This window comes from Cetorhinus maximus, chromosome 8 (genome assembly GCF_964194155.1).
Source record: "Cetorhinus maximus chromosome 8, sCetMax3.hap1.1, whole genome shotgun sequence".
Taxonomy (NCBI): domain Eukaryota; kingdom Metazoa; phylum Chordata; class Chondrichthyes; order Lamniformes; family Cetorhinidae; genus Cetorhinus; species Cetorhinus maximus.
In genome coordinates this window covers 17,007,094-17,025,032 of record NC_135886.1, presented here as the reverse complement: position 1 = coordinate 17,025,032, position 17,939 = coordinate 17,007,094, and the positions used below count along the sequence as shown (strand labels likewise).

General features: G+C 52.0%; 1 protein-coding gene across 2 annotated transcripts in view; it reads right to left on the bottom strand.

Annotated features, from left to right (window-relative positions):
• kcnc4 (potassium voltage-gated channel, Shaw-related subfamily, member 4) overlaps positions 1-17,939 on the bottom strand; it is a 68,098-nt gene that overhangs the window by 12,014 nt on the left and 38,145 nt on the right. For both annotated transcript variants that reach the window (XM_078546511.1, XM_078546512.1), the window contains exons 2-3: positions 6,543-7,467; positions 4,666-4,821 (exon numbers count right to left, since the gene is read on the bottom strand). In XM_078546511.1, coding sequence (XP_078402637.1) covers positions 4,666-4,821; positions 6,543-7,467 — 1,081 coding nt within the window. The remainder of the gene's footprint in view (positions 1-4,665; positions 4,822-6,542; positions 7,468-17,939) is intronic.

Here is a 17,939-nt window from a genome sequence, read left to right as displayed (position 1 = left end):
TGTGTGAGAGTGAATGTGTGTGTGAGGTGGGGGTGTGTGTAAGAGAGTGAGTGTGTGTGTGAGAGTGAGTTTGTGTGAAAGGTGGGGGTGTGTGTGAGAGGAGGGGGTGTGTGTGAGAGTGAATGTGTGTGTGAGGTGGGGGTGTGTGTAAGAGAGTGAGTGTGTGTGAGAGTGAGTGTGTGAGAGAGGTGGGGGTGTGTGTGAGAGGTGGGGGTGTGTGTGAGAGGTGGGTGTGTGTGTGAGGTGGGGGTGTGTGAGTGAGTGTGTGTGAGGTGGGGGTGTGTGTGTGAGGTGGGGGTGTGTGTGTGAGGTGGGGGTGTGTGTGTGAGGTGGGGGTGTGTGTGTGAGGTGGGGGTGTGTATGTGAGGTGGGGGTGTGTGTGAGGTGGGGGTGTGTGTGAGGTGGGGGTGTGTGTGTGAGGTGGGGGTGTGTGTGTGAGGTGGGGGTGTGTGTGAGGTGGGGGTGTGTGTGAGGTGGGGGTGTGTGTGAGAGTGAGTGTGTGTGAGAGGTGGGGTGTGTGTGAGAGGTGGGGGTGTGTGTGAGGTGGGGGTGTGTGTGAGGTGGGGGTGTGTGTGAGAGTGAGTGTGTGTGAGAGATGGGGGTGTGTGTGAGAGGTGGGGGTGTGTGTGAGGTCGGGGTGTGTGTGAGGTGGGGGTGTGTGTGAGAGTGAGTGTGTGTGTGAGGTGGGGGTGTGTGTGAGAGTGAGTGTGTGTGAGAGGTGGGGGTGTGTGAGAGGTGGGGGTGTGTGTGAGACATGGGGTTGTGTGTGTGAGTTGGGGGTGTGTGTGAGGTGGGGGTGTATGTGAGAGTGAGTGTGTGTGTGAGGTGGGGGTGTGTGTGAGAGTGAGTGTGTGTGAGAGGTGGGGGTGTGTGTGAGAGGTGGGGGTGTGTGTGAGAGGTGGGGGTTTGAGAGGTGGGGTGTGTGTGAGAGTGAGTGTGTGTGAGAGGTGGGGGTGTGTGTGAGAGGTGGGGGTGTGTGAGGTGGGGGTGTGTGTGAGAGTGAGTGTGTGTGAGAGGTGGGGGTGTGTGTGAGAGTGAGTGTGTGTGTGAGGTGGGGGTGTGTGTGAGAGTGAGTGTGTGTGTGAGGTGTGGGTGTGTGAGGTGGGGGTGTGTGTAAGAGAATGAGTGTTTGTGAGAGTGAGTGTGTGTGAGAGCTGGGGGTGTGTGTGAGAGTGAATGTGTGTGTGAGGTGGGGGTGTGTGTAAGAGAGTGAGTGTGTGTGTGAGAGTGAGTTTGTGTGAAAGGTGGGGGTGTGTGTGAGAGGAGGGGGTGTGTGTGAGAGTGAATGTGTGTGTGAGGTGGGGGTGTGTGTAAGAGAGTGAGTGTGTGTGAGAGTGAGTGTGTGAGAGAGGTGGGGGTGTGTGTGAGAGGTGGGGGTGTGTGTGAGAGGTGGGTGTGTGTGTGAGGTGGGGGTGTGTGAGTGAGTGTGTGTGAGGTGGGGGTGTGTGTGTGAGGTGGGGGTGTGTGTGTGAGGTGGGGGTGTGTGTGTGAGGTGGGGGTGTGTGTGTGAGGTGGGGGTGTGTATGTGAGGTGGGGGTGTGTGTGAGGTGGGGGTGTGTGTGAGGTGGGGGTGTGTGTGTGAGGTGGGGGTGTGTGTGTGAGGTGGGGGTGTGTGTGAGGTGGGGGTGTGTGTGAGGTGGGGGTGTGTGTGAGAGTGAGTGTGTGTGAGAGGTGGGGTGTGTGTGAGAGGTGGGGGTGTGTGTGAGGTGGGGGTGTGTGTGAGGTGGGGGTGTGTGTGAGAGTGAGTGTGTGTGAGAGATGGGGGTGTGTGTGAGAGGTGGGGGTGTGTGTGAGGTCGGGGTGTGTGTGAGGTGGGGGTGTGTGTGAGAGTGAGTGTGTGTGTGAGGTGGGGGTGTGTGTGAGAGTGAGTGTGTGTGAGAGGTGGGGGTGTGTGTGAGAGGTGGGGGTGTGTGTGAGACATGGGGTTGTGTGTGTGAGTTGGGGGTGTGTGTGAGGTGGGGGTGTATGTGAGAGTGAGTGTGTGTGTGAGGTGGGGGTGTGTGTGAGAGTGAGTGTGTGTGAGAGGTGGGGGTGTGTGTGAGAGGTGGGGGTGTGTGTGAGAGGTGGGGGTTTGAGAGGTGGGGTGTGTGTGAGAGTGAGTGTGTGTGAGAGGTGGGGGTGTGTGTGAGAGGTGGGGGTGTGTGAGGTGGGGGTGTGTGTGAGGTGGGGGTGTGTGAGAGTGAGTGTGTGAGAGAGGTGGGGGTGTGTGTGAGAGGTGGGGGTGTGTGTGAGAGGTGGGTGTGTGTGTGAGGTGGGGGTGTGTGTGTTAGGTGGGGGTGTGTGTGTGAGGTGGGGGTGTGTGTGTGAGGTGGGGGTGTGTGTGTGAGGTGGGGGTGTGTGTGTGAGGTGGGGGTGTGTGTGTGAGGTGGGGGTGTGTGTGTGAGGTGGAGGTGTGTGTGAGGTGGGGGTGTGTGTGAGGTGGGGGTGTGTGTGTGAGGTGGGGGTGTGTGTGTGAGAGTGAGTGTGTGTGAGAGGTGGGGGTGTGTGTGAGAGGTGGGGGTGTGTGTGAGGTGGGGGTGTGTGTGAGGTGGGGGTGTGTGTGAGTGAGTGTGTGTGAGAGGTGGGGGTGTGTGTGAGCGGTGGGGGTGTGTGTGAGGTCGGGGTGTGTGTGAGGTGGGGGTGTGTGTGAGAGTGAGTGTGTGTGTGAGGTGGGGGTGTGTGTGAGAGTGAGTGTGTGTGAGAGGTGGGGGTGTGTGTGAGAGGTGGGGGTGTGTGTGAGACATGGGGTTGTGTGTGTGAGTTGGGTGTGTGTGTGAGGTGGGGGTGTATGTGAGAGTGAGTGTGTGTGTGAGGTGGGGGTGTGTGTGAGAGTGAGTGTGTGTGAGAGGTGGGGGTGTGTGTGAGAGGTGGGGGTGTGTGTGAGAGGTGGGGGTTTGTGAGGTGGGGGTGTGTGTGAGAGTGAGTGTGTGTGTGAGGTGGGGGTTTGTGTGAGAGTGAGTGTGTGTGAGAGGTGGGGGCGTGTGTGAGAGGTGGGGGTGTGTGTGAGAGGTGGGGGATTGTGAGGTGGGGGTGTGTGTGAGGTGGGGGTGTGTGTGAGAGTGAGTGTGTGTGTGAGGTGGGGGTGTGTGTGAGAGTGAGTGTGTGTGTGAGAGTGAGTGTGTGTGTGAGGTGGGGGTGTGTGTGTGAGGTGGGGGTGTGTGTGTGAGGTGGGGGTGTGTGTGTGAGGTGGGGGTGTGTGTGTGAGGTGGGAGTGTGTGTGTGAGGTGGGGGTGGTGTGTGAGGTGGGGGTGTGTGTGTGAGGTGGGAGTGTGTGTGAGGTGGGGGTGTGTGTGAGAGTGAGTGTGTGTGTGAGGTGGGGGTGTGTGTGAGACTTGGGGGTGTGTGTGAGAGGTGGGGGTGTGTGTGTGAGGTGGGGGTGTGTGTGTGAGGTGGGAGTGTGTGTGTGAGGTGGGGGTGGTGTGTGAGGTGGGGGTGTGTGTGTGAGGTGGGAGTGTGTGTGAGGTGGGGGTGTGTGTGAGAGTGAGTGTGTGTGTGAGGTGGGGGTGTGTGTGAGACTTGGGGGTGTGTGTGAGAGTTGGGGGTGTGTGTGAGAGGTGGGTGTGTGTGAGAGGTGGGGGTGTGTGTGAGGTGGGGGTGTGTGTGAGGTGGGGGTGAGAGGTGGGGGTGTGTGTGAGATGGGGGTGTGTGTGAGAGGTGGGGTGTGTGTGAGGTGGGGGTGGGGTGAGAGGTGGGGGTGTGTGTGCGGTGGGGGTGTGTGTGTGTGAGGTGGGGGTGTGTGAGAGGTGGGGGTGTGTGAGAGGTGGGGGTGTGTGAGAGGTGGGGGTGTGTGAGAGGTGGGGGTGTGTGAGAGGTGGGGGTGTGTGAGAGGTGGGGGTGTGTGTGAGGTGGGGGGTGTGAGAGGTGGGGGTGTGTGTGAGGTGGGGGTGTGTGAGAGGTGGGGGTGTGTGAGAGGTGGGGGTGTGTGAGAGGTGGGGGTGTGTGTGAGGTGGGGGTGTGTGTGAGGTGGGAGTGTGTGTGAGAGGTGGGGGTATGTGAGAGGTGGGGGTGTGTGAGAGGTGGGGGTGTGTGAGAGGTGGGGGTGTGTGTGAGGTGGGGGTGTGTGAGAGGTGGGGGTGTGTGTGAGGTGGGGGTGTGTGAGAGGTGGGGGTGTGTGGAGGTGGGGGTGTGTGAGGTGGGGTGTGTGTGAGGTGGGGGGTGGGGTGTGTGGGTGGGGGTGTGTGTGAGGTGGGGGTGTGTGAGAGGTGGGGGGTGTGTGTGAGGTGGGGGGTGTGTGTGAGGGTGGGGGTGTGTGGAGGTGGGGGTGTGTGAGGGGGGTGTGTGGGGGTGTGTGGAGTGGGGTTAGTGGGGAGGGGGGGTGGGTGTGAGAGGTGGGGGTGTGTGTGAGGTGGGGGGGGGGAGGTGAGGGGGGTCTGCGTGAGGTGGGGGTGACTGTTTCTGTTATTGCTTCCGTCAATGCTGAGAGTCACCAAGGTGAGTGATTGCAGCATTGAGGTCACGGAGGGGGTGTGGTGGGGTTCAGCAGCAAAGGGCAGAGGTGGCACTGAGTGGACACCCTGCTTTCCGATGCTGGTCCCTCGATCAGGCACTGAGTGCCTTTCCACAAGGGAACATCCCGGGGTCCCTACCCACAACCATGCTGCCCTATTAAATGTCTCCCAGCACCAAATGCACCTTGGAAAGGGAGATTAAATTCAACCATGTTCTGTCCTCTAACTGTAAACTCACCGGGTGTCAGTAAGAAGCAGGCCGACTCTTTCTTGCTTCTGTCCCTGGTGCTGGAGCGTTTGAGCATCCTATTCTCTTCAGGAGTTAATGGTTGGTTCAGTGCAGTACTTTCCTCATCTGATAAGGCCAGGTTCGCTTCACCATTTTGTTTGGAGTCTGGGAATATACACAGAATTTCTGCTCAGTATCTTGTACACATCACCAATCAAGGCAAGCCGGAATTTGAAGCAGGAAAGAACAGTTTACAATGCAGTTGGTTCTCAGAAACATGTGAAATATAAGGAGATATGAAATGGTGTAGTATGCGAGGAACCGAGTGCCCGAGTGCACTGGCACACACGTGACAGGAGCTGAGTGCACTGGCACACACGTGCCAGGAGCTGAGTGCACTGGCACACACGTGCCAGGAGCTGAGTGCACTGGCACACACATGCCAGGAGCTGAGTGCACTGGCACACGTGTGCAACGAGCCGGGTGCATTGCTACACGTGTGCCAGGAGCCGAGTGTACTGGCACATGTGCCCAAGTGCACTGCCACACATGTGTTAGGAGCCCAGTGCACTGGCACACGTGTGTCAGGAGCCCAGTGCACTGGCACACGTGTGTCAGGAGCCCAGTGCACTGGCACACACGTGACAGGAGCTGAGTGCACTGGCACACATGTGTCAGGAGCCCAGTGCACTGGTACACATCTGCCTGAGTGCACTGCCACACGTGTGCAACGAGCCAGGTGCATTACTACACGTGTGCCAGGAGCTGAGTGCACCGGCAAAAGTGTGTGGAGCCAAGTGCACTGCCACATGTGTGCCAGGGGCTATCTAAATAGTACCACTCGCCTGCTCCTTCCCCATAACCCTGCACATTTCCCACCTTCAATTATTTATAGAATTTCCTTTTGAAGGTTCCTATTGAATCTGGTACCAGCGCCCTTTCAGGCAGCGTCTTCCAGATCACAACACATTGTTTATGTAAATGTTTTCCTCATGTCAGCTATGTTTCTTTTGTTAATTGCTTTAAATCTGTGTCCCTCTGGTTACCCACCCTTCTGCCAGTGGAAACAGTTTCTCCTTATTTCCGTTAGTAAAAGCCTTCATCATTTTGTACACCTCTGTCAAATCTCCCCTTAAACCTTCTCTGCTCTAAGGAAAACAATCCCAGCTTCTCCAAAACAAAAACAGAAATACCTGGAAAAACTCAGCAGGTCTGGCAGCATCGGTGGAGGAGAGCACAGTTGACGTTTCGAGTCCCCATGACCCTTCAACAGAACTAAGTAAAAATAGGAAAGGGGTGAAATATAAGCTGGTTTAAGGTTGGGGGGGGGGTTGGGACAAGAAGAGCTGGATAGATGGCCAGTGATAGGTGGAGATAACCAAAAGATGTCTGCTCTAAGGAAAACAATCCCAGCTTCTCCAAACCCACTATTGAACTGAAAATCCTCATCCCTGGACCCATTCTGGGAAATCTCTTCCGCTTGTTCCTTTTAATTTCTTACTTATCCCTTTTTACTCTTGAATCTCTCTCTTAATCCTCTCTCCCTCCCTTTATTTCTCTTTCTGTCTCTGATTCTGTGCTGTTCACTTGCTTCTTTCTCCATCCTGTTCTTTCGTTTCCCTTTTCCCTTTTCCATTGGTTAAGGGCATCAGTCGCAGACACCCCCTGGCCTCATTGCCGTGTCATCAGCCCTCATCCCCGTGACATCAAATCACCTGGACCGTGATGTTAAAGGTTTTCTGGGCTAACAAGAGGCTGTGCAGAGAGCACCAAACGCTCTCAAAACCCGAACAGGAGTGAGGAAAACATCCACAGGAAGGACACAATGATAGGACAGCAACGCCGCTCACATGCACGCTCTGAAATGCTCCAGAATAAGGTCCTACCTGAGCTCTTTCTCTCTTTTATCTCTTCAGCAGCGATTGCACCACTGTCAGTCTGGGTGTTGTTGCATGGAGAGTTCAGGGCTGACTTGTAATGGCCTGAAGACTTGGCATGAGACCCGCAGGGGATGTGTTTCCTGCGTTTCTTGGGGAGTTTTTGTTTGGCCATTGCCAGGGAATAATACATTCCAAAGTTATTGACAATGACTGGCACAGGCATCGCAATGGTAAGCACACCAGCCAGGGCACACAGCGCTCCCACCAGCATACCTGACCAGGTCTGGGGGTACATGTCACCGTAACCAAGGGTAGTCATGGTGACAACTGCCCACCAGAAGCCAATGGGGATATTTTTGAAGTGAGTGGGACTCTCACTATTGGGGCTTTCCCCCAACCTCTCTGCATAGTAGATCATTGTGGCAAAGATGAGGATGCCCAGAGCGAGGAAGATGATAAGCAGGAGGAACTCGTTGGTGCTGGCTCTCAAGGTGTGTCCCAACACCCTCAATCCTACAAAGTGCCGGGTCAGCTTGAAGATCCGTAGAATCCGGACAAACCTGACAACCCGGAGGAAGCCCAGAACATCCCTTGCTGCCTTGGAGGTCAAGCCACGAAGTGCCAGCTCTAGGTAGAAGGGCAGAATGGCCACAAAGTCAATGATGTTCAGCATATTCTTAACAAACAGCAGTTTACTGGGACAGAAGCAAATACGGACAAAGAACTCCAGAGTGAACCACATGACGCACACTCCTTCCACGTACATGAGCGCAGGTTCCATTTCCACTTCATACACATTCACCACCCGAGTGCTGTTCCCCACGATTTTATATTCTGTCAAGTTCGTGATCTTGTTGAATGCTTCGTGTGTCTCGAGGCAAAAGGTAGTGATTGACAAGAGGATGAAAAAGAGGGACACAAAAGCAATAAACTGCAAGAGAAAAAGAATGCAGGTTAGACAAAGATCAGAATCAGAGCTTCAAAACTGCAATAGACACCCAGGGGGTAAGTTCCAGGTGGGCAAAAGGAGATGACATGGAAGGGAAGTCTGTGATGGGAGGAAATGTACATGGGCTGTGGGAACAGTGTGATTAATAGCTTGTGATTATTTCTCAGACCCTTGTCTCCTGATCGTTGGACGTTGACTACATAAATAACAATAAATTGCATTTATATAGCATCTTTAATCAGCAGCAGAGCCCATTCAGAAAAATTGATGAACCAATCTATCCCTTTAAGATCCTTGTCAGTGAATTTCTCTCCTTTGAATGACTCAGGACCTAACTCTCTACAATACAATCTTTGATCACCATTCATCAGTTCAGTCAAGTGGCATCATTGCTTTGATAGTCTGATTCTTTGAAAGCCTCTGAAGAGATATTTTATCAAATACCTTCACCAGGACAATATTTGTCACCTGAGATATTATGAGCTGAAGGTTTTTAAATTCCTCGGGGTCGGAAGGTAACGTAATATGTGAGAAGGAAGGTGGACACTGGTCCAAAAATCCAATCATCGTACAAGATTGACTGATGTGAAATATTAATAGTGAACATTCGCAAAGAGGCTTTCACTACAAAACAGGAGAGAATAATTCAGTAAATAGTCAAAGAAACAAAAACCAAAACAAATATTTTGACTGAATGAATTTTGCTTGGTATGAGGAGAAGGATCATAGCAATGGGGAACAAAACACTTTATTACTTCCTCATATCAGCATCAAACACTCCCAGGACCTGTGCAGAATGAGGCTAGATACAGAGTAAAGTTCCCTCTACACTGCCCCCATCAAACATTCCCAGGACAGGTACAGCACGAGGTTAGGTACAGAGTAAACCTCCCTCTACACTGTCCCCATCAAACACTCCCAGGACAGGTACAGCACGGGGTTAGATACAGAGTAAAGCTCCCTCTACACTGTCCCCATCAAACACTCCCAGGGCAGGTACAGCACGGGGTTAGGTACAGAGTAAAGCTCCCTCTACACTGTCCCCATCAAACACTCCCAGGACAGGTACAGCACGGGGTTAGGTACAGAGTAAAGCTCCCTCTACACTGTCCCCATCAAACACTCCCAGGATAGATACAGCACGGGGTTAGATACAGAGTAAAGCTCCCTCTACACTGTCCCCATCAAACACTCCCAGGACAGGTACAGCACGGGGTTAGGTACAGAGTAAAGCTCCCTCTGCACTGTCCTAATAAACTTATTACAATTCATAAAGTATTTCTGAAGCATGCTCACTGTTTCCTAGGAAAATGGAGCATTGGTTTTGCACAAAGCAAGATCCTCCTGTTATGGTAGAGCGGATGGTAAATGCTGAGCTGCTCAAATCCCAGGGGGAAACCTGAAACAGCTGCCACAACAGTTTTACAATTTGTATTTTTATTTTGAGATGCATGCCTTGAATTCAGTAGTAATAAGCCCACCGAGGCTTAGAGGTTTTTTACAAAACTAAATTAAACATTTATTAATGAAAGATTTTAAGCACACACACAGGTCTACAAATTACTACTACAATAACTCCCAAATTCCCTAATGAGCCTGACTCCCAGTTACACCTCCATTAAGGCAACAGTAAAACAAAATAGATTTCAACAGACCCAGGTAAAGCCCACAATACCCTGGACAGTGATATTCACAGTCAGTTTTATTAGCTTCAGTTCCTATAGGCAGCAACATGATACATACAGGCTGGAGGCTTTTCACACCTTGTTAGCTCTTAGAATTCCTTCTCCTTACGCATAACCTCATCTCCTTTATACAGTTTCTCCCTATTTAATGTAAATTCCACTGTCCCAATATGTCTTTGCAACTTTACTTTTTCCATTATATAAATCTTCCATAGTGCTCATATTATCAGTAACCTTTGGGAAAAATAAACACACTGTCTGGCTTAGCCTCCATTGGCTCGGTGTAACACCTTTCCATCTCTTTGAAATTCATGACTCTGGTTTATCTAAAAATGCAAATGCTCCTCACACCTCTCATTCTAAAACTTCAGCCATGTTTACGTATTTAGCATTTCAAACCTAACTTCTCTTTTGATCACTTAAAAGCTCCGGACTGGCTGTCTGCAATTAAATTAAATCCCCCCCCACCCCCCACACATCCACACAGATAAACTAATCCAAACCCCACTATTAACCTACCTTTACAATAAATCACAATAATATTATGAAAATTATTATATTTTCATGACACCTACAAACGGCAAATAGGAGGAATCAAGGGTGAATTTAGTTCTGGCTTGGACAGTACTGAGGAAGGCTGGGAAAACTCCTCCAAATAGTTCCATATAATCTGTTCAGAACTTGATTGAACATCATTACCTGAAACAACAAACACCAACATATTGACCCTCAGACAGTGCCGCACTCCCTCAGCACTGACCCTCCAACAGAGCGGTACTCCCTCATTACTGACCCTCCAACAGTACAGCACTCCCTCAGTACTGACCCTTCGACAGTGCAGCACTCCCTCAGTACTGACCCTCCGACAGTGCGGCACTCCCTCAGTATTCACCCTCCAACAGTGCGGCACTCCCTCATTACTGACCTTCCAACAGTACAGCACTCCCTCATTACTGACCCTCCGACAGTGCAGCACTCCCTCAGTACTGACCCTCCGACAGTGCAGCGCTCCCTCAGTGCTGACCCTCTGGACAATGTGGGGCTCTCTCAGTACTGACCCTATGGACAGTGTGGGGCCCTCTCAGTACTGGCCCTATGGACAGTGTGGGGCCCTCCCAGTATTGACCCTCTGATAGTGCAACATTCCTTCAGCACTGACCCTCCGACTGTGCAGCAGTCCCTCAGTACTGACCCTCCGACAGTGCAGCACTCCCTCAGTATTCACAATCCGACAGTGCAGCGCTCCCTCAGTGCTGCCCTATGGACAGTGTGGGGCCCTCCCAGTATTGACCCTCTGATAGTGCAACATTCCTTCAGTACTGACCCTCCGACTGTGCAGCAGTTCCTCAGTACTGACCCTCCGACAGTGCAGCACTCCCTCAGTAGCGACCCTTTGAACTATGTGGGGCCCCCTCTCAGTACTGACCCTATGGACTGTGTGGGGCCCCCTCTCAGAACTGACCCTATGGACTGTGTGGGGCCCCCTCTCAGTACTGACCCTATGGACTGTGTGGGGCCCCCTCTCAGTACTGACCCTATAGACTGTGTGGGGCCCCCTTTCAGTACTGACCATATGGACTGTGTGGGGCCCTCGCAGTACTGACCCTTTCGACTGTGTGGGGCCCCCTCTCAGTACTGACCCTTTGGACTGTGTGGGGCACTCTCTCAGTACTGACCCTTTGGACTGTGTGGGGCCCTCTCAGTACTGACCCTATGGACTGTGTGGGGCCCTCTCAGTATTGACCCTTTGGACTGTGTGGGGCCCCCTCAGTACTGACCCTTTGGACAGTGTCGGGCCCTCTCAGTACTGACCCTATGGACTGTGTGGGGCCCTCTCAGTACTGACCCTTTGGACAGTGTGGGGCCCCCTCTCAGTACTGACCCTATGGACAGTGTGGGGCCCTCTCAGTACTGACCCTTTGGACAGTGTGGGGGCCCCTCTCAGTACTGACCCTATGGACAGTGTGGGGGCCCCTCTCAGTACTGACCCTATGGACAGTGTGGGGCCCCCTCAGTACTGACCCTATGGACAGTATGGGGCCCTCTCAGTACTGACCCTATGGGCAGTGTGGGGCCCCCTCAGTACTGACCCTATGGACAGTGTGGGGCCCCCTCAGTACTGACCCTTTGGACAGTGTGGGGCCCCCTCAGTACTGACCCTATGGACAGTGTGGGGCCCCCTCTCAGTACTGACCCTATGGACAGTGTGGGGCCCTCTCAGTACTGACCCTATGAACAGTGTGGGGCCCCCTCAGTGCTGACCCTATCGACAGTGTGGGGCCCTTCAGTACTGATCCTTTGGACATTGTGGGGCCCCCTCAGTACTGACCCTATGGACAGTGTGGAGCCCTCTCAGTACTGACCCTATGGACAGTGTGGGCCCCCCTCAGTACTAACCCTATGGACAGTGTGGGGCCCTCTCAGTACTGACCCTATGGACAGTGTGGGGCCCTCTCAGTACTAACCCTATGGACAGTGTGGGGCCCTCTCAGTACTGACCCTATGGACAGTGTGGGGCCCCCTCAGTACTGTACCGAGGCATCATCCTAAATGATTTGCTCAGGTCCTGGAGCAGGATTTGGAGCCACAATTTCCTGACTCCGAGAGGATTGTTCTTTCAACTGAGTAAAGCTGTTTGTTTCCTGTAACAGCCCCCAGTGTGTATAATACTTTCTGCAAATCAGAGCGGGACAGGGCGGGACAGGGCGGAGTGGGACAGGGCGGGACAGGGAGGAGCGGGACAGAGAGGAGCGGGACAGGGCGGGACAGGGAGGAGCGGGACAGGGCGGAGCGGGACAGGGCGGGACAGGGAGGAGCGGGACAGGGCGGGACAGGGTGGAGCGGGACAGGGTGGGACAGGGCGGGACAGGGAGGAGCGGGACAGGGAGGAGCGGGACAGGGCAGGACAGGGCGGGGCGGGACAGGGCGGAGCGGGACAGGGCGGGACAGGGAGGAGCGGGACAGGGCAGGACAGGGTGGAGCGGGACAGGGTGGGACAGGGTGGAGCGGGACAGGGTGGGACAGGGCGGGACAGGGAGGAGCGGGACAGGGAGGAGCGGGACAGAGTGGGACAGGGCGGGACAGGGAGGAGCGGGACAGGGCGGGACAGGGAGGAGCGGGACAGAGAGGAGCGGGACAGGGCGGGACAGGGAGGAGCGGGACAGGGCGGAGCGGGACAGGGCGGGACAGGGAGGAGCGGGACAGGGCGGGACAGGGTGGAGCGGGACAGGGTGGGACAGGGCGGGACAGGGAGGAGCGGGACAGGGAGGAGCGGGACAGGGCAGGACAGGGCGGGGCGGGACAGGGCGGAGCGGGACAGGGCGGAGCGGGACAGGGTGGGACAGGGAGGAGCGGGACAGGGCGGGACAGGGAGGAGCGGGACAGGGCGGAGCGGGACAGGGTGGGGCGGGACAGGGCGGGGCGGGAAAGGACAGGGTGGAGTGGGACAAGACAGGGTGGGGCGGGGCGGGACAGGGCGGGTCAGGGCGGAGCGGGACAGGGCGGGACAGGGCGGAGCGGGACAGGGCGGGACAGGGCGGAGCGGGACAGGGCGGGACAGGGCGGAGCGGGACAGGGTGGAGCGGGACAGGGCGGGACAGGGCGGAGTGGGGTGGGGCAGGGCGGAACGGGACAGGGCGGGACAGGGCGGAGCGGGACAGGGCGGGACAGGGCGGACCGGGGTGGGGCAGGACGGAGCGGGAGAGGGCGGAGCGGGACAGGTTAGTGTGGGATGGAACCGACAGGACGGGGTTCAGTTCCATTCGGTCCCACACTTTGTTGTTGACTCTGTGCCCCTAAGGATAGGAAACACTGACTGGCCAGTGTCGCCCAAACAAATAACCAACAATTAGCTGAAGTGGAGACGGTGGTGTAATGCTGATTGGTGATGTCACTGAGCTGGGACTGAAGGACCACAGGCTTTAGCTGTGGGGACGCGGGTTCAAACCCCACCATGGGAACCGGTGGAACCTAAATCCAATCAACAAATCTCAAACTGAAAGCCAGTCATAACAATGGTAACCAGGAGAAAACCATCAAATGCTGCAATAACTCTGATCCTGTCCTGAATCAGCTCATCCTTTGGGTTCCATGATCACAATTCCCTGCCTGTCCACAGAGAGATTGTCGATACGAGTGAATCTGTGCTTTTGCCTGGTCTTTGTTTTCTTTTATTAAATTGAACCCTCTCTGTTATTAAATTCTGTCAGACGCGGAAATAAGAGTCGAAAGCTTGCAGGGCTCCTTCATAAGAAGTTGATGTCTCATCAACCCTCTACCTTGCTATCATCCCGTCATAAAGTAGGGCACTGAGCTGGTATTCTTTTAAATCTTATTTGTGTAATCCTGAAGCAGTTCTGGACCTTGAGAACCCTTTTCTCCAGTTGTCCCAGTTCTGGGCCTGTTGCGAGCTCTTTGCCCTCTGAAGTGGTTGTGAGAGTGGCGATGTGGATTCTATACTCCCGCTGAGCCCCGGAATTGTTCCTGCTTCTGTGCTGCTGCTTTTGTCTTTGGGTCTGTGCTCACTGCTGTCCGGTTTTTGGGTCCGCGTCTCAGCTCAGCTTGTATCTGCTGCTCCCGCGACGTTCCAACATTTTGACGAGCCTTAATCTTTTATTCTTTTGTCCATCCTTCGAGGATCTCTTTTCTTGTCGGCCATGTATCTTCCGTTTAAGGTTTGCTGGGTATTTTACTCATTGCCACCATGTTTTGTTGTGTGGTCGGGGTCTAGATGGGGGTTTTGGGAGATTGTCTATTCTCCCAAAGTACACCGCTCTAGTCTGTAGTTTCCCAAACCATTACTCTTTATTTACAGCGTGTTTACACATTTGGACCTCTACATGAGGTTGGAGCTTCTCATCCTTCCAGATCTCTCTTATGTCTCAATCGTGTGATCTGACATCATTATTACATCAGCATCATGCAGACATCTGATGTTAATCCTTTACAATCAGAGATAGAGATGGGCATAGGGAAAGAGAGAGAGAGAGAGTCAGGGAGAGAAAGCTAGGGGAAGAGAGAGTCAGTGAGAGGCAGAGTCAGAGAGACCGAGAGAGTCAGAGAGAGAGAGTCAGTCAGAGAGGGAGATGAGAGATAGAGTCAGAGAGAGAGAAAGGTCAAAGAGAGAAAGAGACAGAGAGAGGAGAGTCAGAGTAAGAGAAAGAGAAAGAGAGTCAGAGAGAAAGAATCAGAGAAAGAAACAGTCAGAAAGAGAGTTAGAGTCACAGAGAGAGGGAGAGAGAGAGAGCTAGACAGAGAGTCAGAAGCAGAAAGAGCAATAGAGAGGGGAAAGCAGAGTCACAGAGAAAGAGAGACAGAATCAGAGGGAGTGTGAGAGGCAGAGAATCACGGAAAGGAAGTGAGAAAGACAGCCAAAGAAAGTCAAAGTCAGACCGAGCGAGAGACAGAGAGAGAGAATGAGAGAGTCAGAGAGAGAATCAGAGAGAGAGTGTCACTGAGGGAGAGACAGAGAGTGAGAGACGGACTCAGAGAGAGTCAGAGAGTCACAGAGAGAGAGAGTCAGAGAGAGAGTCAGAGAGAGAGTCACAGAGTCACAGAGAGAGAGAGAGTGAAATAGATACAGAGTCAGCGAAAGAGAGAGAAAGATAGAGCACCAGAAATGAGAAAGAAAAAGATTCAAACAAAGGACATGAGGGAGAAAGAGATGAAGTGAGGGAGGATGAGAGATAGGGAGTGGACAAAGAGAAAAGCAGATTGAGTAAGGAACAGAGGGGGAGGAGGTGAAAGATAAAGATATCGACATGAAAGAGAATGTGGGAGCGAGAGTGCATGAGATTGCAAAGAGCTTAATGAGAGAAAAACTGAACCAGAAACAATAGTATTATCAAAGAAAGACAGAGAGAAATATGAAACTTTTATAGCAAGTATAATATACTGAATGCGATGAGTTAATGTTTCAGAACTTTAAATTCTGAAGAAGTGTAATTGTGACCTGTCTCAATCACAGTCAGGGAAAAGCTGAACAAGAAGCAGCAAAAACCAGAGGGAGGGTCAACCAGAGGGAGGGTCAACCAGAGGTGGAGGGAGAGGGAGAGGGGGGAGGAGAAGGAGGCAGGGTGTAAATGGTGGGTATCCTGGACAGGGTATCGATCGTAGTCTGATATTTACCCTGTATGTACTCTGTAGCAGCGTCGTATCACACGAGTCTCAGCTGGAACCGTTGAATCCTGGGTGGCATCCTTGCAACTTTTTTAGTGTCCAACACGGTTGCTAATAGCTTATGGTCTATCTAAATTTTAACTATAGGCCCAGACCACACTCAGAGAATTTCTCACATGCCCAAGTCGCTGTGAGGGCTTCCTTTTCAATAACCTCATCATGCTGTTCAGTCTCGGTTAATGACCTGGATGGGTTAGTAAACAGGACTTCTTGTCCCATCACTTTGGAGCTGGAGTAGCATTGCTCCCAGTCCTATTGCAGATATAAAAACAGAAAATGCTGGAAAAACTCAGCAGGTCTGGCAGCATCTGTGGAGAGAGAAACAGAGTTAACGTTTCGAGTCCGTATGACCCTCCTTCAGAGCTAAAGAGTAGAAATGTGATGGAATTTATACTGTTTAAGGGGGGGGTGGAGCAGGTAAAGCTGGATAGAAGGACAGTGATAGGTGGGGGCTAAGGAGAGATTGACAAAGGTGTCATGGACATAAGACAAAGGGCGTGTTAATGATAGTGGTAAGGGCTAAAGGAGGTGCTGATAGTGGTATAAAGGAAAGGAAGCAGAATGTGTTAATAGCAGAACAAGGGTCAGACTCTGTGAAAGAACAACATGGAACAAATGACAGGTGGCCCTTTTGGGGGTGGGGTAGGGGGAGGGGGCAGTGGTTCGGGAAAAAGGGATAAAACAGGGATAAAAAAGGGGATAAAACAATGAATAAATTAATAAAAATAAAAACAAGTGGAATAAAAAATGAAAATAAATTTTAAAAAAGGGATTTAAAAAGTGGCGAAGATAGAGGAGAGAGTTCATGGTCTGAAGTTGTTGAACTCAATGTTAAGTCCGGAAGGCTGTAAAACGCCTAGTCGGAAGATGAGGTGCTGTTCCTCCAGTTTGTGTTGGGCTTCACTGGAACAATGCAGCAGGCCAAGGACGGACATGTGGGCATGAGAGCAGGATGGGATGTTGAAATGGCAAGCGACAGGGAGTTCTGGGTCACGATTGCAGACAGACCGAAGCCGTTCCGCAAAGCGGTCACCCAGTCTGCGTTTGGTCTCTCTAATGTAAAGACCACATTGGGAGCAGCGAATACAATAGATCTGTTGCAGATACATCACTTGCCACAGTCATGGGAAGCTCAGGTCAGAATGGCCTGCGACCTCTGAAGATGTTAGCATCATTTTGATTTTTTCAAATAACTGCTGCTGATGATCAGTCCAGCACCACACCAGGTCCTGTGGTAAAAGCTGGGGGAGATGGTCATGTATTGGTTACGTTATTGGACTAATAATCCAGAAGCTCATGCTAATGCTCTGGGAACATGTGTTCAAACCTCACTATAGCAGCTGGCGAAATTTAAATTTAATTAATAAATCTGGAACAAAAAGCTAATTTCAGTAATAGTGACCATGAAATTATCATCAATTATTGTAAAAACCCACCTGGCTCACTAATGCCCTTTAGAGAAGGAAATCGTACCCAGTCTGGCCTATATGTGACTTTGGGCCCATAGCAACGTGGTGCCCTCTACAATGGCCCAGCAAGCAACTCAGTTCAAGGGCAATTAGGGAAGGGCAACAAATGCTGGCCTGATCAGTGATGCCCACACCCCCTGAAAGAATAAAAAAAACATTTCTGAAGTGCTCATTTATCTGGGCTAAATGAGGCTGGAATTTACCTAGTTGGTTGACCATGTCTATAAACCTTTATGCTCTGTTGTATTTCTAGGTGGTAGGAATTCCCTTACTGCCTTCATTCTCTAGGGGTCCACAATAACCTCAGCTGCTTATATAACAGGATCGTGGCCTAAGAAAACTCACATTTCTCATTGAGTGCCAAGCCAACCTCTTGCAGCATGAGTAAGATTTCCCTGACCCGTTTGTCCTGTTCCTGCTTCATCGACCCATGGATCAAGATGTCATCCATGAGGCATATGATACCTTCCATGTCCTGGAGTATATTGGGCATTGTCCTTTGGAATATTTCATGGGCTGACATGATGCCAAGCGGTAGATGGGTAAAGCAAGATCATCCAAAGGGCGTAATGAAAGTAGTTAGCAGTTTGACTCCTGATCCAGTGGTAACTGCAGAATCCACTGTTGGTGTCAAGTTTGGTAAAAAATTATGCTTTTTGCCAAGTTCTCATCCACCAACGCCATTGGATGTATTTCTCATTCAACTGCCTTGTTGAGGTCTGTTAGATCAGCGCAGATTCGAATGGAACCATTGGGCTTTGGGGCTGGGGCCATACCATTTAGTGACAGCTAAAATAGCTCCTCGTTGCAGAATTGCCTCCATCTCACTCCTAACTCTTTTCAGAAATGGGTGTGGGACCGTCCTTGGTGTGAATACTCAAATAGGTTTAACATCTGTCTTGAGTGTAATGAGAGACATGGACTTCAGCTTACCTAAGCCTTTAAAAGGTGTTGAGAATTCTCTCCTAAATTCATTATCTTGTGTTTTTGCATTGACTTCAACTTTTAGAAGTGGGTTCAGAGCATTGCAAAGAGAATTCTTGATTCTTGATGATGCACAATGTTTCAGAAATGTCTCTATCTTTGTATTTTAATGTCGTATCGAGCTGGCCTTGAACCTTTG